At 48.3% G+C, this 14,722-nt stretch overlaps 2 protein-coding genes across 3 annotated transcripts in view; one reads left to right on the top strand and one right to left on the bottom strand.

The window, feature by feature from the left end:
- The window catches only part of TMEM43 (transmembrane protein 43), an 18,408-nt gene extending 18,209 nt beyond the window's left edge, over positions 1–199 (bottom strand). The window contains exon 1 of the mRNA XM_045904263.3: positions 13–199. Within this exon, the coding sequence (XP_045760219.1) occupies positions 13–24 (12 nt within the window). The 5' untranslated portion in view covers positions 25–199. The remainder of the gene's footprint in view (positions 1–12) is intronic.
- Positions 1–14,722, top strand: part of CHCHD4 (coiled-coil-helix-coiled-coil-helix domain containing 4) — a 15,236-nt gene extending 514 nt beyond the window's left edge. The window contains exons 1-3 of one of the 2 annotated variants that reach the window (XM_045904265.3): positions 374–596; positions 7,550–7,648; positions 13,590–14,722. In XM_045904265.3, coding sequence (XP_045760221.1) covers positions 575–596; positions 7,550–7,648; positions 13,590–13,894 — 426 coding nt within the window. In that variant the 5' untranslated portion in view covers positions 374–574 and the 3' untranslated portion in view covers positions 13,895–14,722. Of the gene's footprint in view, positions 1–373; positions 597–7,549; positions 7,649–13,589 lie in introns of those variants that run through there. The other variant, XM_045904264.3, reaches the window with a different exon arrangement.

Here is a 14,722-nt window from a genome sequence, read left to right as displayed (position 1 = left end):
GGAGACACTCACGTTCGCGGCCATGGTGGGACCAGGCTGGGCGCTCACCCTCGCTCTGCTCAGCTATGTAAGGGCTTGACGGCCTGAGTGCAGAGCCCAGCGGTCTCTCGCCCGACGAGGAGCTGCGAAAATCCGCGTGAACCCTAGAATCAGGGAGGACGTGCAAAAGTTGCCGCCCCGTGAGCCACAGCTTTTCTGCTCATGCGCGCCGCAGGGCCTCCTGGAAAATGTAGTCCGGGATCAGGCGCTTTAGCCACTAAGTTGCAACACGCACCGTACCTCATTGATGCGCCTGCGCACTGCAAGTCATTCCGGGATATGTAGTTCCACTACCTTGAAGAGTCACCGACCAGCGCGCGGCTTCCTGGGAAATGTAGTTCCCAGCTGACTAGGGCCGGGGTAGGGTTGAGAGGGCGCAGAGGCAGGCGCGCGGCGGGCAGGCCTGGAGGGGGCGGGTCCGCGTGGGCCTCGGAGCCGCCCGCCCTGCCTGAGAAGAGGTCACAGCGTGATCGCGCTGCCGCCCGTGCCGCCGCCACCGCTATCTCTGCGAGGTCTGAGAGCCGGGGCTGCAGCCATGGCCTACTGCCGGCAGGAAGGTAGGCAGGGCGGGCTGCCATGGAGACCGGCCTACGAGGGCCTGCAGGGGCCAAGCGATTTTGCCACCCCCGCGGCCACGCAGGCCCCGGCGCCCCGCGACCCCACTGCAGGCGCGGGAGACTCGAGGCGCGACCCGGGGTCCCCTCTTCGGGATCCTTGGGAGGGCTGAGCGGTGGGGTCGCCACCTCCGTTTTGCAGATGAGAAAACCGAGATTGGGAGGAACGAGGCTGGTCCAAGGTCACTGTGAGACTCGAACCCGGACCTCAGAAGGACCAGCACGTGGGAGATTTCATAAACTAGGCCAAGGGGGTACGGGAAGTGCTGAGCACGCTTCCTTTGGCTCGTAATTGGGAATTTATTGTTTTTACTATCGCTTTTACCACCCACCACCCGTTTCCATTTGTAGGCGCCTTTTAACTGTCCCTCCTGGAAAGTTGCCACTCGGGTTAGGGGCTGTGCTGGAGTGGTAAAAGTGCCACCCACGTGGACATTTACTGAGCCCCTACTACGTACCAGACACTGTTCAAGAGTCTTTATATGGCTTTTCTCACTGATCTCGCAGCGATTTTTATAAGTTACCCACATTTTACCAAAGAGTGGACCCTAAGACACAGAGGTGACTTGGCCTAAGGCAAGTACTTGACACAGTATATCTTGGAGCTGGGGTTCAAGCTTCATCAGTCTGATCACAGAAACTGCACCATTCAGTCTGGTGTCCGCTGGATTCCAGGGAGCTCTCTGCTGGGAAGCCGCCCCCCCCCCCCCCTTTCCAACAAAGTGCCCATCTCCTCTGCCTATCTCCTCTTTGCTTCATCTGTTCTTACCTCTACTGAGGAACCCAGGAGTCTCTTGGCTGGAGTCCCAGGGCCTCCCCACACACTGCTACTAACTAGCTTTTTCTCCCTGAGCTGCCACCTAACACTTACAGGCCCCAGTTTCCAATCTTGTAAAATGAGAAGTTGGTTTTCATTCATTCAACAGATACTCACGGGCATCTTCTCTGTGCCTGGCAATTATGGTGGACACATGAGAATGTAAAACTACAAAGAGAGTTGGAACTCACTCAAATTGTTTGGTGAATAGTCAGTCTGATTCCCTCAGTTTAATTCAGGGAATCTGAAGACCAGAGAAGGGGATGACCTACCCAAGGTCATACATCCAATTAGAGAACAGCTCCATCTAAAATATCAAGCTTTTCCCCAGTACCTCATTCTCCTAATAGAACCACTCCTTTCCTGGGTCATAAAGCCATAATACTCACTGATGTCTCTCCTGGGTACTATTTTTATTGATTAATAACTGTGCCATGAACAGAAGTCCTCTGCCCTCACTACTTTGTTAGTAGGTCTCTTGTTTTTAATTTTCTTTCTCTGGGTTTCTGATTTACTTCATTTAGCAAATAATTTTGAGCTTTTTAGGTATAATGAGGCTGTGCCAGATGAATAAGACCTCTCCTTGCCTGTGAGGATATCTAGGAATCACAGGTTCTTTGGGAAGGAAAGGCATTTTCCATCTGCCACCCAAAACATGGATCTTCATCTTTCCCTGGGTCAAAGATCTCTCTCTTAGTTTGGGGATGAGAATTGAAAGCCCCTGCGTGATCTGGCTCCAGCCTGATTTCTAACTACCCCGTCACAGTTGAGCTACACTGGTGTCTTAGTTGTTCCTTTGCCTGGTACCTCTGTCCCTCAGCTCTTCCCATGGCTGGCTCTTCATTCTGGGTTCTGAGTGAGTCACTTGCCTGAGCAAATTTACTTCAGGGGTCCCCCCCACCACCCAGCTTTCAGGTTAGAAGTTTTGACATCCAAGTGTTCTACGGCGTGGACTCAGCCTCGCTCCCTGGCCGTAGACCACCCACACTTTCTGTATTAGTGCCACACTGATCCTTTCTTTAGTTCCCTCTTTTCTGTTGCTGTCTGCCTTCTCCAGTTCCTCAACAAACATTTATTGAACACCTGTGGTGTACCAGCCCCTGAGCAGGTGCTGGTGAGTGCAGGTGACGTCATCTGCTTCATGGCGTTGGGGAAGAGATGGGCTCTCCATCTGGGTTGAATCTGCTGAAGATTTTGACATGTAAAGATCCCGTGCGTGTTCCTACTCCCCTTTCTGGGGGGAAATGAGACCACTTATCCAAAGTTGTTTTGTTTTGTTTTGTTTTGTTTGTAATCTACTTAATGGTAAGAACCATTCTGTCTTCCTGCTTTCTGCTGAGGTCTTCAGTTTGGTTTCTCCTTTCATTTGTTCAACAAATATTGATTACCCACCATGTTCTGGACACTGTTCTAGGTTCTGGGGATACTGCAATGAATGGAATAGACAAATCCTTGCCCTAGAAGAGCTGATACTTCAGTGGGGGAAACAGGGAGTAAGCAAATATATAATATGTTAGGTGAGGAAAAGTGCTTTGGAGAAAAGGCAGGCCAAGGGAGATGGGGAATGGTCAGAGAAGGCGGCATCTGAGTAGGAGGTATGAAAGCAGGGAGAGGGTGGCTGTGGGGATATCTGGAGGGAGCTCCCGGAAGTGAGGACAGCCTGGGCCGAGGCCTAGAGGTAGGTGTGCCCCCAGTGTGTCTAGTAAAGGCAACGAGGTGTGGGAATGGAGGGAGCGAGTGGTGGGAGATGGGGTCTTGGAGGTGAGGGATGCAGATCTTTCTGGCTGTATTTGAAGGGAGAGCCAACCAGATTTGATGATGGAGGTTGAGAGAAAGGAGTCAAGGATGGCTGTACAGAGAGTAAAAATAATGAATTGGGGGTGTCTTGGTATCCAACTGTTTAATCAGACTTTCTGTTCTCAGTTTTTCCCTTAAGTCCTGCTTTCACAGTGGGCCCTGGGGCCCCTGATTCCTGACCCTTACCAGGGTACTAGGGTGAGGATGGATTTTCTTCTAGCTGACTTCCCCTCCTTGTGACTTTGGGTTCAACTTTGTGTTAAGTCAGAAAGCACTCGCTCTCAGCTTGCCCACTTCCCAAACTTTACTGACCTCTCTAGCCTGTGGTTGTCTCTTTTCTTGGCCCTTTTATCCTTGTCATTTAATGCCATTTAAAAAATTACTGTCCTTCGAGTGGGATTCCAGGTGAGAGCAGAAACTCATTTCACCTCTTTTGTTTAAGCAAAGTCTCATGATTCTTGCCCTGACCATGGGAGGAAGAGAGGCTGAGCTGCCGGGGGACAAGAAGGTGCCTGCGATCCCACAGCTGTTATGTGCTCATGCTCACATTTGAACCCCAGACCTAAACCTCTGTGATATCGATGCCACTGAACCAGACCTCCCGAAGCTGGTCTTCTCTCTCAGCCTTAGAGCTGTGCTTCTGTTCTTTCTACAGATGGTTTTTAGCCCTTAATGTTATTTGTCTGTGAAACAAAAGGAGCTCCGTCTGGATACCAAGATTGGGGATGCAAAGATACATCCCTGCTTAGAAACCACAGTCAGATCACCCAGGGGATCTTCTTCCCCCAGTTTTATGGTACGAATGTGTCCCCCCAGTTTCATAGGTTGAAATCCAAAGCTCCAAGAGTGATAGTATTAGAAGGGGCCTTTGGGAGGTGCTTAGGGAATGAGGGTGGAGCTTTCATGTTTGAGATGAATGCCCTTATAAAAGAAGCCCTGGAGAGATCTCTAGCCCCTTCCACCCTGTGAGGACACAACGAGAAGGCAGCTGCTGTGACCCAGGAAGGGGCCCTCACCAGAAGGTGACCATACTGGGGCCTTGATCTTAGACTGGCAGCCTCCAGAACTGTGAGCAGTAACTTTCTGTTGTTTATGAACTACCTCAGTGGTGATATTTTGTTATAGCAGCCTGAATGGACAAAGACACCTACCCAGGGTAGGAAAAGTGCCACTCAGGGAGGCTTGGAATCCTTACTTTCTCTGCCAGACAGCTCAGCGGGACTGTTCGCCCCACACTTCATTTCTGTCAGTGAAGCCTCTAAGACTTAGGTGAAGTCACCATAATCAACTAAAGGTATCGATAAACTTCAACCTAATTTAAAATGTGTAAGTAAACATCCACTAAGTAAAATGACTGGTAGAAGAGGCAAGGAGCAGCAGGATCCAGGACTTTGCTCTCAAGGCTCTTGGAATCCAAAGGATGGTCCAGATGAAGCTATTTTTGCTCGTGTAATGACAGAACGTGGGTGCCGAACGTGGGTGCCGACAAGGACACCAAACCTCAGTCAAGGACCCAGAGGGGCTACATCGTGCTTTGGCGCGAATAGCAGGCAGACGGGCCTTAGCTTCTTCTTGTACACTTACCAGCTGTGTGGCCTTGGCCGGACAGAGGAATTGAGGACCCCAACCGTGGGGTTCACGGTCAGGGACAGGAGTGCATTTCAGCACATGGAGAGAGAGCTAGTTTGACAAGCAGGAAGGAGCTGGTCACAGGACGGCAGAACCACGGGTGGACTGGAGGCCCAGTCGCCGAGCATGCCAAGGGTCGGCTGTCCTTACTGTTTGTTACCCCATGTGGGAGACCCTGTGGAGGCATGAGAAGGGTGCCTTCCCTCTGTCCCCTGAACTGTCTTCTCTGGAGGTGTTGCTCTGCTTTTAGTCCCTGTATTTTCCTCAATCCTCTTCCGTAAATACTCCAGCTTGGTGTGGGCCCAAACCTTTTTCTTTGGTTTCTCTTAACAAGCCTGTGACGGAACTTTCCTAAGTGTAAAGGGAAAAGAACTGATATAATCAGAGAAAATGCCAGCAGCTCCCAGAGAGCCAAACTTCCGCAGGCCCAGCCTCTGCCCCCATTGTAGCTGACTCACAGCAGGCCACTGATGAAGGCCCTGCTCAAGGGCCAATGTGGATGGGACCTGGAGAAGGCACTTCCCATGCCCTTCCAGATGAGGTCCCATTGTCCCACATCTCCTGGGTGAGAATGGGTAGTCAGTAGGGTTGTTGCATTTGTCCTTGCCCTTCACCAGGTGGGTACCCAGGAGCTTAGAAGAAAGCTCCTGTTCATTCACTCAGCAAATATTCTCTTAATTCTCAGCTTCTTGGGGCTTATTGTACAAAACGTTTATTCCTGCTCCAAGCACACAAAGCTCTCAGGACAGTGTCTGAGTCATGCTAAGTACCCAATGTTAGCTATTGTTTTTATTCTTGTGTGTCCTGGGGGTGGGGTGGGGCAGTGTGGGTCTGGGTAAAGGATCTCCACAGCGTGGCCTTTGGAAACACACAGAGCTGGGTTCAAATTCCAGCCTGGGGTGGGCTCAGGTATATCCACTTCCCGTAGCCCTAGGCTTAACCACCGTAGAATGGGGCTCCTGCTGGCTCCTCTCAGGGTAGGGATGGGATGGCAGGAGCTAGCTGACACACAGGACCCAGAGAGGGGCCGGCCTCAGTCTGCCCTCCAGGAACAGCAGGGGCAACTAATGACATGCAGTGTGTGGGGTGCTGAAGACAAAGTGCTCCCAACCGCAACAGGAATATCAGACAGACTGTGGTTAGCTGATGGCCACAGGTTCTAGCAAGGTGAGGTGTGTGGACAGCTGTGAGGTGTAGGGGAGAGAGCCGGGAGGGTGTCAGACAGCAGACATGCCTGCCTTACCCTTTCCGGCTGGTTGACTTTGAGTAACCACTCTGGGGTTGGGCTTCTATTGTATAAAAAGCCTCGGATCACACTCATACCAGTTCAGTCAACACTGATTCTCATTCCTTTGCCGGTGCAGCCTCCCACGAGGAGCTTTTCCTCACACAGCATGCATCTGGCTCCCACCAGCCTGGAGGCTCAGGACCCTCTGGCAGCCAGGCACGTACGGCCAGGGGCTCTGGCCTGATCGAGGTTCACATGAAGAGCTGGCTTCCTGACACTGGTCCTTGCAGGGCCTCAGTCCTGACCCTAACACTCAGCCTATTATATTTAGGTTGGGTGATTGTTCTAAAACATAACGAACTGCAGATTGTTACAGAAGTTGATAACATCAGAACTTCATGAAATCCGCCCCCCCCCCCAGTCATTCCACGTGTCGGGAAATCTCCCCAGGCCTCGGGGACCATGGGGAACCTCCATAATGTTCCCTACCACCATGACCCCTTCTTTCTGGCCACGATTAGGGGCCAAGAGGCCAGAGGGAGTCTTGATTGTGGGCACTCTCAGACCACCGTGTCCCCAGCCTTTCAGAGGCAGGTGACCGGGATATTTTTGCACAGGGCATCTTCTTGGACACACTTCGGTGGCTACATCAGCTGAATGGGCTGTGGTGGGCTGCTGGCCAGGCACCCACATCCCTGCCCTCTCTTCTTGTCAAAGTTCTCAGTCTCCTCAGACTTCGTCTGCACTCTGAATGCTGTGGGTAAACCCTTACAGGGCTAGAAGCAAGTCTTTTCCTGCATGCCTTTTTCCTGTCCCTTCCACCCCTTCCCTGCGCACATGCACTCGAGCCCTAGTGGAGTGGAGCGGGGTGCCCAGCGGCAGGCACTCCGAGGCCCTAGTGAGTCTTCTTCATTCCACTAGAGTTGTCTGAAGGCTGACAGCTTGCAGCTCCCTGCTGGGCCTGGGGAGGAGGGGAGACGGCGGCAGGTTGATGAGGCCTTCATAGGTTGTTGGGACATAATGGGGACAGTCTGAGTGCCAGGGGAGTTCTGAGATGAGACTGCCCCTTTCTTGATGGGAAGAAGAATTTGTTGCACAACTCTATTATCAGCAAATCTGGGGACTAAAGCAGCTGCATTTCATTGGATCAGGCATTTTGTCTCCTACCTTGGTGCATACGGCATCTTCTTCCTTACCCATGACCTTGGTGGAGTTTTTGTTCCAGTTGCAGGCACTCAATACAAGTGGCTGCTTGACCACACACAGACTCAGTGATACAACCCAGGAAGGGCAGTTTGATGGTCACCTCGCTTTGGGGTTTTGCATAGGACAGTCTTAAAACTTGCTTTTTGTGGCTTCTTTGGGTTTGGGGCTGTTTGGCTGCTCTTGAGTGAAATGTTTCTTCCTCTGTTCTCCAAACACTAGGGAAGGATCGAATCATATTTGTGACCAAAGAAGACCATGAAACTCCAAGCAATGCAGAGCTGGTGGCTGATGATCCCAACGATCCGTATGAGGAGCATGGTAAGTGACACGGGCCTCCCAGGGACCCACGGACCCTTCCTGGGGAAAATGTCCATAATAGTTTTCCCATTTTGTCCTGGCCAAGGTTGGGTTTTCGGGTGTCCTTCTCAGCCATGGGCTATCTCCAAGGACAGTGCTTTCTAGCCCTCATGCTGATGCACTCCCCTGGCTATTAGGCCAGAACCTAAGTTTCTCCTGAACTGAAGTCTTCTGTCTCTTTTTCTTCTGAAGTTTTACACAGACTGAGCTGGTTGGATGCTTCCCGATGAAGTTTTACGCCAGGGTTGGGGGGTGGCCATGGATTCCAGCGTGGCAGGCGGGTTAAGGTGACAGGGATCCTCCTGCTCAGTCGAGCTGGCAGATGGAATTCTGCCACATCTACAGACCATTAGCAAGCAGGCATGGAAGAGTCCTACACCTTGTTCTGTGAGGTGGTGAGGTCTGCTCTCTCTTCGTCGGTGCTCCAGCAAGGATCCTGCACAAAAAGCTCACTCGAGATTGAGGGACAATTTTCCAGTGGCAGGATCCAGCTCACCTAGTCAGAACTGTTGCATACAACTTATTAATGGTCAGTGGTCTTTTGGGCCTAGGATGCCATTCCAGAGGCTTTAGACTGCTGGGCTCACTGGAACTTCCCTGGTGTGTGTTAAGACTGACCCGTGTGTGTGTGTGTGTGTGCGCAGGATTTATAAACAGTCCGTATCATAAACAGTCCTCAGTTGACCAATCTAAAGCTATTTCTGACACCTGTGATGATAATTAGCAACCTTTCCAGTGCTGACTGGTGGTAAATGTGGTGGAAAGAGCTTGCAGCAGCAGCCCATGGAGTGTAGGCTCCTGATTGGAATTTTTCAGATGCTAATTGAAGCGTATGTTCTCAGGGAGAATGTCTTACTGCTCCTGGGGGTGAGAGTAAAGTCAGGTCGAGGCTGCATGTCGAGAGCACTCCGTTGGAAGTGGTGGGAGGCACAGGTCTTCTACGAGAAAGGCAGCTATGGGAATAATCTTGAATCAGCACTCTGGCGAAGAAAAACAAGTCGCCTGTCAGTTCCAGTGTTGTGCCTCTCTTGAGGTCCATATTAGTTAAGCACATTTATTGGGGCCTACAGAACAAATCAGGCCGTGTTTTGTTTGTCTCCTGGCATTTTAAAATTGAATGTGTCTCTGCTGAGCCTGTGCATTCCCCTTCAGTTCCTGCCAGGCCTTATCGTCCTTCTTGTTTTCTGTCCTACCTGCTTCTGTCGTTTATAATAGATCTGCTTGGACGTAGAGGTATTTGCCTTTGCAGCCCCTTATAGTGAATGATTGTACCAAGAAGCATATACAACAGAGAACTCTGGGACCCGGGTTCTGAGCTCTCAATGGCAGAATCACTCAGGAGACTAAGTAGGCCACCAATTCATGCCGGCCGCCTGCATCCAAGCACCCCAGCTCTATGGCTAAGATAGCACTTGGTTCGGCTTAGAGTGCCATTAGAAAGGTGGCAGAAGGAATTTTCATCCACTCAAAAAGACTGGGGGAGGGCCTTAAAGATCACCTGGTCTGGGGGAAAATTGAGGACCCAGGAGGAGGTGAGGACTGGCCAAGAAAGTGGCAGGGACTAGAACTGCAGGGTTTTGATTATATGTTCCAAACCTGCTGCATCTGGGCTTAATTTAAAATGTTGATGTCTGTGTGTGTTTACATTTTGCCCTTGAAATGCAAATTGGCTCCCAAAGCGCCCTCTGGGAGGAGCTACCTCATTCTAGCATGCCTTCCCCTGAGAAATAAGGAAGCATAGACTTCCTGCAGACCTGGGCTATTATTTTAAAAAGTTAGTATTACTATTTCATTTGGAAATTGGCTGTGCAGGTTTCCTGGTCTTGAGCCTTCTGAGGGCAGCATTTGTATACAGGCCTGGTTTTATTGCATTTTGCAGATACCACGCTTTTTACAAATTGAAGGTTTGTGGTGACCCTGTTTGAAGCAAGTCTGTTGGTGCCATTTTTTCAACAGCATTTGTTCACTTCATGTCTCTCTGTCACGTTTTGGTCATTCTTGCAGTATTTCAAACTTCTTTGTTATTGTGTATGTTATGGTGATCTGTGATTGGTGATCTTTGATGTTACTATTATAACTGTTTCAGGTGCCATAAGCCATGTAAGATGAGGAATTTAATCGATAAATGTTGTGTGTTTTCTGACTGCTCCACCGACTGGCTCTTCCTTGTCTCTCTCCCTCTCCTCGGGTCTCCGCATTCCCTGACATGACAATACTGAGATTAGGCCAGTTAATAACCTGACAGTGGCCTCTAAGTGTTCAAGTGAAAGGGAAAGTTTGCAGCCTCTCATGTCACATCAAAAGTTAGAAGTCATTGAGCTTAGTGAGGAAGGCCTGTCAAGAGCCAAGATGGGCTGAAAGCTAGGCCTCTTGCACCGAACAGTTAGCCAAGCTGTGAATGCAAAGGAAAAGATCTTGAAGGAAATGAAAAGTGCTACTCCAGTGAACACACAAATGATAAGAAAGTGTAACAACCTGAATGCTAATACGGAGAAGGCAGGAGAAGGTCTGGAGAGAAGAGAACACCAGCCACAACATTCCCTTAGCCAGAGCCTAATGGGGAGCAAGGCCCTAACTCCCTGTAATTCTGAGAAGGCGGAGAGAGGTGAGGAAGCTGCAGAAGGGAAGTGTGAAGCTAGCAGAGGTGGTTCTTGAGGTGAAGGAAAGAAGCCGTCTCCATAATATAAAAGAGCAAAGGGAAGCAGCAAGTGTTGGTGTAGAAGCTGCAGCCCGTTATCCAGGAGATCGTGCAGAGATCATTAATGAAGGTGGTTACACTAGACAACAGATTTTCAATGCAGACGAAACAGCCTTCTAGTGGAAGAAGATGCCATCTAGGACTTTCAGAGATAGAGAGAAGTCAGTGCCTTCTTTTGAAGCTTCAAAGGACAGACTGACTCTGTTATTAGAGGCTAATGCAGCTGGTGACTTGAAGTTGAAGCCGGTGCTCACTTACCATTCCAAAAATCTTAGGGCCCTGAGGATGGGCCTGGATGACAGCACATCTATTTACAGTGTGGTTTACTGAATATTTTAAGCCCACTGTTGAGACCTACTGCTCAGAAAGGAAGATTCCTTTCAAAATATTATTGCTCTTTGACAGTGCACCTGGTCATCCAAGAACATTGGTGGAGATGTACAAGATTGTTGTTTTCATGCCTGCTAACACAACATCCATTCTGCATTCCATGGATCAAGGAGTCACTTTGATTTCAAGTCTTACTGTTTAAGAAATATATTTCATAAAGCTATATAGCTGTCATGGATAGTGATTCCTGTGGTGGATCTGGGCAAAGTCAATTGAAAACCTTCTGGAAAGGATTTACCATTCTAGATGTCATTAAGAACATTTGTGATTCATGGGAAGAGGTCAAAATATCACCATGAGCAGGAATTTGGAAGAAGCAGATTCCAAGCCTTGTGGACGACTTTAAGGAGTTCAAGACTTGAGGGGAGGAAGTAACTGCAGATGTGGTGGAAATAGCAAGAAAACTAGGATTAGAAGTGGAGCCTGAAGACGTGGCTGAACTGCCTCGATCTCCTGATCAAGCTTTAACTGATGATTGCCGGGGCAGGAGTGAAACGGGTGAGAGGGATTAAGAGTACACTTACTTTGATAAGCACTGAGAAGGGTATAGAATTATATATTATACACCTGAAACTAATATAGCACTGTATGTTAATTATACTTCAGTTAAAAAAACTTTATCAGGTGCGAAGTTGCTTCTGATTGATGAGCAAAGAAAGTGGTTTCTTGAGATGGAATCTACATCTGGTGGAGATGCTGTGAAGATTGTTGAAATGACAACAAAATAATATGACATAAAGCAGTGGCAGGGTTTGAGAGGATTGATTTCAATTTGAAAGAAGTTCTGCTCGGGGTAAAATGCTATCAAACAGCATCACATGCTACAGAGAAATTATTCGTGAAAGGAAGAGTCCATTGATGCAGCAAATTTCATTGTTGTCTTTATTTTAAGAAATTGCCGCAACCACAACCTTCATCAGTCAGCAGCCATCAACATCAAGGCAAGACCTTCCGCCAGCAAAAACTTACAACTCACTGAAAGCTCAGATGATGGTTAGCATTCTTTTTTTTTTTTTAAGATTTTATTTATTCATTTGAGACCGAGAGATACAGAGAGAGAGAGAGCATGAGCAGGGGAGAGGCAGAGGGAGAGGGAGAAGCAGGCTCCCAGCTGAGCCAGGAGCCAGACATGGGGCTCGATCCCAGAACGCTGGGATCATGACCTGAGCCGAAGGCAGACGCTTAACGATCTGAGCCACCCAGGCGCCCCGATGGTTAACATTCTTTAGCAATAAAGTATTTTCAATTACTATATGTACGGTTTTTATACATAATGCTATTATGCACTGAATTCACTGTGGTGCAAACATAGCTTTCATATGCACCGGGAAACCAAGAGAGTAATTTGATACTAGTAATTTGATACTTGAGCTTTATTGTGGTGTCTGGAACCCAACCCACAATATCTCTGAAGTGTATCTGTAGGTATCCAGCACCATGCTGGCCTGTGTAGGGAGAGGTGGTGAGATGTGGGGGGAGACAGCTTGGGCTCTGGGAATCCTTTGGACCTTGGCTGTAGTCCTGACTTAGACCCCACTGAACCACAAAATCTCCTGTGCAAACTGGGATTTGTAGTACGATTGAAGAAGGTTGTCAAAAAGGATTATGTTTTTTACCACAGATAGTGTGGTACTTGAGAGTGTGCCCAGCAGCTATTGATGGTCTAGTGGTGAACTACCTGCTTGGGGTGCGGTATCCATTGACATCTCCACTGTTAGCCCATTTTACAAGTAAGGAACTGCAGCAGCAGATCTTTTGATCATTGAAGTTTCCTGAGCTAGAATGAAGAGATGGGGTTCAGCCTAGGCCTAGGACTTTGGACACTAACTCAGAGTGCCGTGCCTGGGTACTTGGTTAGAGTGAAAAGTTGTATAATTTCACTGGGCATTTTAGAGTCTTACAGAGTGCTCCCAGTCCTATAAAAGACTCATGTAAGAAACTTCTGTATGAATCGTATTTCCCTGTCTATTACAAAGCTGGAAACGAAGCCATCATCTTGAAAGCATTTTAGAAAACCAGGAAATACTATTTAGATGTGAATAAGGTTCAGAGACAAGAAAGTGTAAAATTCAAAAGTAAGGGGGCCTATAGAATATTGCAACTGAACGTCAGTCTGTAGTTGCACCCCTCCCTGAAACACACGTGCTGTTTAGCAGTTGGGTTAGTATGGTTAACATCCCTCTAGGTTTTTTCACTGTTAAAAGACTAGAACCACACCATCTGGTATGCCACTAGCTTTTTCCTTATACAACATGTCTTGGATATCTTCCCGCCAGTGCAGAAGGCTCAGCCTCTTCTTTACCAGTCCTCACACTGAGCTGAGCTTCTGAGAGCAGTTGCAGAGCCAGAGGGGCTTGAGGGGGCAAGGTGCCTTTTTTGGAGGCAGGGGGTGGTCTGGTCCTGATCATTTGAATGGGAGCAGAGCAGAGAGCGAAAGAAGGAGATCAATACCTCAACTCCTTAAAGTGTTGGGGCTTTGAAAAAGCTTCTTGCTAACCAACCCAATAATGGTTTCTTCTTTGGATTAAATGGTTTCCAGTATTTAGCTCTTGGAGCACAGCCAGAGCCATGGGAGGTGGCTGAAAATACAGATCAGGGTAGAAAGTTGCCATTGGTGGCTTCTCTCCAGCCAAGCCAAGGGATGCTGCGTTTGCATAGGCATTTGAACCCAATCCAGATTGAGAGGTAGGCAAGGGCCTACCAGGCAGCAGTTCTGTACCTCCCACATATCTTTCAAGGACTGGACTTGGTTTTGCTTTTTCAGAAACCTTCGAGAGCCTGTCTCACATTTTCCTGCCCATTTTCCCATTCTAGGATTGATCCTGCCAAATGGAGACATTAACTGGAACTGCCCGTGCCTTGGGGGAATGGCCAGTGGCCCCTGTGGGGAACAGTTCAAGTCAGCCTTTTCTTGCTTCCATTATAGCACAGAGGATGTCAAGGGGTCAGACTGTGTAGACCAGTTCCGGGCCATGCAGGAATGCATGCAGAAATATCCCGACCTCTATCCCCAGGAGGACGAGGAGGAGGAAGAGGAAGAGAAGAAGCCGGCAGAACGTTTAGAAGAGACAGCTGCCACTGAGGCCACTGCAACCAAAGAAGAGGAGGAGTCAAGCTAATAAAGGCCACAAGGCACTGGGCTCCAGTCCTTCTGCTTCAGAGTTATATGAACCTTTTGCAAAATGCCTTTTGGTCATTCTCCGAGAAAGTGTCTTTCCTCTGTTGTTCTGTGCACTATAATGTACAAAATAACTTATTTTGATGATCAGGGATCTTGGTCCTTTGCATACACACTGGAAAAAATGTATGTGTGTCTCACATAAATCTATCAGCAAATGTAGCTGTTACTTTTGAATTCTCTTCTCAGATTACCCTGAATTTTGCCACTTTGAAATAATGTGCTGACTATGCTCAGCAAGCAAATATCATTATTTGGGAGTGTCTTATGAGTGAGCTGATTTATTCTGATTGATTATATCCCTTTTAGTAGATTTTTATACCCCTTTGGGAAATGAAATAGAAACAAAAACAGCTTCCTTTAAAAATGCTGGAGTGGGGCCATTCCTAACACAAGAAGCCAGCTGATCAGATACATATTTCTCAAGAACCATCTTGACCTTGAGTATATGAGGAGGTACTATATTTCATTTCTGATGCATTTTGGTTTCCATTTTTACGTTGAGCTCCAGGTTTTCTGTGTTTGGAAATTGGAGCTTTAGACCCTCTAATTCAAAATCCCTTTCTGAGTGAAGAGAAAGGCTGGTTTTGCTGTTCTTGTTATTCCAGAAGCCCTGGTTTGGGGCCTGTGTTCACAATGGCTCTGTGTCAGCCTGTTTAGATGCAATGTTCTTGAGAGGTGGGGACCTAGTTGTTACCAAAGTAGCAGCCAAGAGAAGAAATGGTGTGAATTAAGTAGTCAATTAAAGGAAAACGTGATTTTTACCTGA

The sequence above is a fragment of the Mirounga angustirostris genome, unplaced genomic scaffold (assembly GCF_029215605.1).
Source record: "Mirounga angustirostris isolate CCGP_5_RB_7025 unplaced genomic scaffold, mMirAng1.0.hap1 SCAF_1, whole genome shotgun sequence".
NCBI lineage: Eukaryota > Metazoa > Chordata > Mammalia > Carnivora > Phocidae > Mirounga > Mirounga angustirostris.
This window is presented reverse-complemented; position numbering and strand designations above follow the sequence as displayed.